Source organism: Ylistrum balloti, unplaced genomic scaffold (genome assembly GCF_031769215.1).
Source record: "Ylistrum balloti isolate Yb309-2 unplaced genomic scaffold, AGI_CSIRO_Ybal_v1 Utg371066, whole genome shotgun sequence".
NCBI classification, from domain to species: domain Eukaryota; kingdom Metazoa; phylum Mollusca; class Bivalvia; order Pectinida; family Pectinidae; genus Ylistrum; species Ylistrum balloti.
Window position 1 is genome coordinate 18778 of NW_026782589.1, and position 4631 is coordinate 23408.

The 4631-nt window shown below is 40.5% G+C and overlaps 1 protein-coding gene across 1 annotated transcript; it reads left to right on the plus strand.

The window, feature by feature from the left end:
• Window positions 1-830: 830 nt before the first annotated feature.
• On the plus strand, window positions 831-3405 carry LOC132560481 (refilin-B-like). The gene has a single exon (XM_060225143.1). It carries the CDS (start codon window positions 1068-1070, stop codon window positions 1731-1733), a length of 666 nt encoding a protein of 221 aa, XP_060081126.1. The 5' UTR covers window positions 831-1067; the 3' UTR covers window positions 1734-3405.
• The last annotated feature ends 1226 nt before the right edge of the window (window positions 3406-4631 follow it).

A 4631-nucleotide genomic window follows, 5' to 3' on the forward strand; every position in this document is an offset into this window, starting at 1 on the left:
ACCACCGTTATCGTGAGTTTCTTTTAGACAAACACGGAATCCACTTTACTCTGTGTGATCTAGGCTAGACAAATCTGTTTGATTTCTTTTTCCATCGATTAAATCCGAGAAGAATTATGTCATTGCCTCGCGCTTTAATAAATTCCTCATGGACTGGTTTTATTAGCAATTACCAATTACCACACGAAGTGAATTACATCTTAACAGTGTGTAGCGTACCAACGTCATGTCCCAGGTTTGTTTATAGTCGTTATTACCTGGGGAAACCCACAGGTAAGTGAGGTTTTAAAAGACCTTGAAGTCTTCCCTGTGTTATACACATTACCTGTGAAATGGTGAAATGGGAGACGGATACACGTTAAAGACCTCAGTCTCGCTGTAGGAGTATAATACAAAGCCAATCATCAGATTAAAACTCCAAATAAAACCCAGGATGTCGTTCAATGAATTATTAATTTCCATCCGACAGGTAAGGTGGTACAGCTGTGGCGGGTAGGTTAGAGATACAACTGAGTGTAAACCAGTGTTCTGTGAGCGATCGGGCGGTAACGATCGATAGAGGCCTGAATAGAATACCTGCATTGTATATAACCGCCATTTGATTTGCACATTCCGGACTGAAGGTTGTTTTACGGGCCCGTTCAAACTTGTGGAAGTGTAACTAACGTCCTAGACTAGGAATTGTTTTGTTTTTTCTCACTGCAGACATTTATTATCGTTTTCAAGTTCTAGCACATGTGCGATCTCGAATAACACACCATCTGTACTTTACCTTAAGCGTGTAGTTACACGGGACTCTTCTCGCAGTGACTGAAGTAGCTCGTTGGAGAGTAGTGAGACAGCGACAGAAAAGCGGGATATTGTATTAAGGGAAAGTTGACCTGGTCTGTAGGACTGTGTTACACACCTGAGAGCGCGGCGATATAGATAAAGAACTTACTACTGTCATTGTATTGTCATTCTAACGCCCGAGGGGGCAAACGTGCCGCATACCGCTGCTGTACATGAAATACAACTGCACCAGGATCAAATAAGGGCATCCCCATACATCTATCTACCTTAGCATCATGAGGTTGACGCCTGACCACGTGGAAGAAACATTAGCTGTGGTGAAGCTGCCTAACTTTGAGGAGAAGTACGACATCAGTGCTGTGAATTACGACAGTATGAAGAGGTACCACGGGGAAGTACGAATGGAGCCCACTCTTCAACCTGTTCACCACAAAGATACTATCATTCTGTTTAGCAATTGCACGAAGAAGCGATTTGTGAGCCACACATATTATGAACCGAAAGTGAAACCAAGGTTTTTCTCGGAGACATTGGTGATATACCCCAAACGTCCTTGCAAGGTATTTGCATCTTGTGTTGACTACCATATAGACGAGTGCCGGAAATGGTACCGAACTAGCATGGAGTTCACTGCCCGGACATTCACAACAAAACGAATTCAGAAACGGAAATTGGACAGACAATCATCACCAAACCCCGTAAACACGAGTTCATATGATAATGATGGGCCTGGCGCCTCACAAATTTTCCTACCGAGATTTAACAGAGATAAAATGGAGGACGATGAAGATGTGATACAGGATGTGAATCTTGTGAACGGAGACATAACAAATAGTTATCACGGATTAAGTAATGGACATATGAATAAGGATATGTTCAACGGTGATCTTCCGAACGGAGACATCCTTATACCAGGTATAGAGAGTCATAGATGGGTATAGGACTGGTGTCACGGGACATTTTCTAATATCAAGAATAGAGAGGCATGGCTTGTTATAGGTTTATGATACTGGGCATATTGATATACCAGATATAGAGAGACATAGATATGTATAGGACAGGTGTCACGGGTCATATATCAAGATATAGAGAGACATAGATATGTATAGGACAGGTGTCACGGGTCATATATCAAGATATAGAGAGACATAGATATGTATAGGACAGGTGTCACGGGTCATATACCAGATATAGAGAGACATAGATATGTATAGGACAGGTGTCACGGGTCATATATCAAGATAAAGAGAGACATATATGTGTATAGGACAGGTGTCACATGTCATATATCAAGATATAGAGAGACATATATGTGTATAGGACAGGTGTCACATGTCATGTACCAGATATAGAGACATAGATGTGTATAGGACACGTGTCACATGTCATGTACCAGATATAGAGAGACATAGATATGTATAGGACAGGTGTCACATGTCATGTACCAGATATAGAGACATATATGTGTATAGGACAGGTGTCACAGGTCATATACCAGTTATAGAGACATAGATGTGTATAGGACAGGTGTCACAGGTCATATACCAGTTATAGAGATACATAGATGTGTATAGGACAGGTATCATATGTCATGTACCAGATATAGAGATACATAGCTGTGTATAGGACAGGTGTCACAGGTCATATACCAGTTATAGAGATACATAGCTGTGTATAGGACAGGTGTCACAGGTCATATACCAGTTATAGAGATACATAGATGTGTATGGGACAGGTGTCACATGTCATGTACCAGATATAGAGATACATAGATGTGTATAGGACTGATGTCAGATATAAAAAGCTATGACGTACTTGACTATCAATTAAAACACGGAATCGTTAAACGGTTATAGAAACAAGATGTCGTATATTCTCTGCTTTTAATGCCAACTCATCAATTCAAAGCCGGAAAAACAATTTAAGCTAAATTAGTTAGCCATATCCAAAAGTGTAACTGTTGATGTGTGTGACAAGTTCTGAGATGAACCATCAGTGTGTTGTAATGCTGGCCGACTGTAGGGACAAGTGGTACCATTAACGACAAACGTGATGGATGGAGAACGTCTATTGACACAAGGTCACAAAATGTGGATTTCAAATATTCCTTCCATATAATATCTTATTGCTTACAAATGGTGCAATGTATATGTTAAAGTTGTCGTTCATTGTTTACTATAAAGTAGCTTAGCTTCCGATGTTGACCTCGGCGATCTTTCGGCGTAAAGAAAACATTTTGACACGAACAGATGTGGTGAAGTCGGACATTTCTAATATGTTTACAATTCAGATTCCTTGTTTTGTGGTTAGAATGCCGAACATATCTGAAGAAATTGACAGGAAAATCTGAAGTGGCCAACACTTACTCTACTGTGTATCTGATTCGTGATATATAACTCTATAAAGTGGAAAGTGACTGTGTGGTTTTGTATCTCACGAACAGGAACGTTTCACCCATTTGTCATTGGAAAGGATGAGTGCTGATTTAGATAAACAATTTAAAAATCCAATCTTTGAAAAGACACAGGTGCCACAGACATGATCATCAAAGACATGTGGATGATTGTGTTTTAATGACTTTTTACTGCCTGAATTAAACGATCTCGCATCAAACATGCGTGTCAGATTGTTATGTGTCACAAACACCGGGGGCGTTAACATTTAATGAAGGTGACTATATAGTAACACAGCTATATTTTATGTATGATCAGCTTAATGAAATGGCGGGAAATGTAGGCATTTAATACCCCATTACATATAACATAATCAAAAGTGAATTTAACTTGAGGTTCTCGTGTTACCGATTGTTGTAACATAACATCATGCTAAATGACCTACTAAACTAACGACTGTCACTTGAAATGATTTCAAATGTTTCTTGTAGCAGGAATCGATACTGCCAGGTAATACAGCCGTGTCTGAAGTAGGCTGTTATTTTGATCAGCGTGTCTAACGCTCTGTAATTGGATTAATGTAGTCGTAATGTATCATTATGTTTGGGAGGGAAGATAGTATGGGTGACGAAGGTCAAATTAGTAGGGAAATACTGACGACGAACAAGGTCATTCTGAAGTTAGGATTCATAGCAAAGGTTCGAGTGAAATTACTATGTGTAACAAAGGTCAGGTTAAGACTTGGATATTCCACAAAAGTCAGGGTGAAAAAAGGACACACTAAAAACGTCAGAGTGAAAACCTGGCCTACAGCAAAATTCGAGGCGAGATTAGAGCGTGCCCAAAAAGAGTGAAGTCTCTCCTACAGCTAAAGTCGGGCGAAATTAGGGCGTACCAAAACAATGTGAAACCTGGCCTTCAGCTAAAGTCGGGCGAAATTAGGGCGGACCAAAACAATGTGAAACCTGGCCTTCAGCTAAAGTCGGGCGGAATTAGAACGTACCAAACAATGTGAAACCTGGCCTTCAGCAAAAGTCGGGCGAAATTAGGGCTTACCAAAACAATGTGAAACCTGGCCTTCAGCAAAAGTCGGGCGAAATTAGGGCGTACCAAAACAATGTGAAACCTGGCCTTCAGCTAAAGTCGGACGGAATTAGAACGTACCAAAACAATGTGAAACCTGGCCTTCAGCAAAAGTCGGGGTCAACGGGTGCAAACGTGTACCTAGAGTGGACTGACCACCAGCTGACGTAAAGCTGAACGTTACGTTAAGAGCCGTACGATAGAACCCAATACCTTCGATAAACGCCCAACAATAAAGCATAGAGCAGAGAGTCCCAAAGTGATGCATCTGGAAAGAAAATGTTATTTAGGAAGTAGAAATAAAGTAAATATCCAAAACGCTGCCAAGGATGTTCATGGATTTAGATATATCTTTTTAGCGGA

What these genes read in the sequence shown, in the direction of transcription:
- LOC132560481 (XM_060225143.1), top strand. Translation starts at nt 1,068, where the DNA reads ATGAGGTTGACGCCTGACCACGTGGAAGAAACATTAGCTGTGGTGAAG.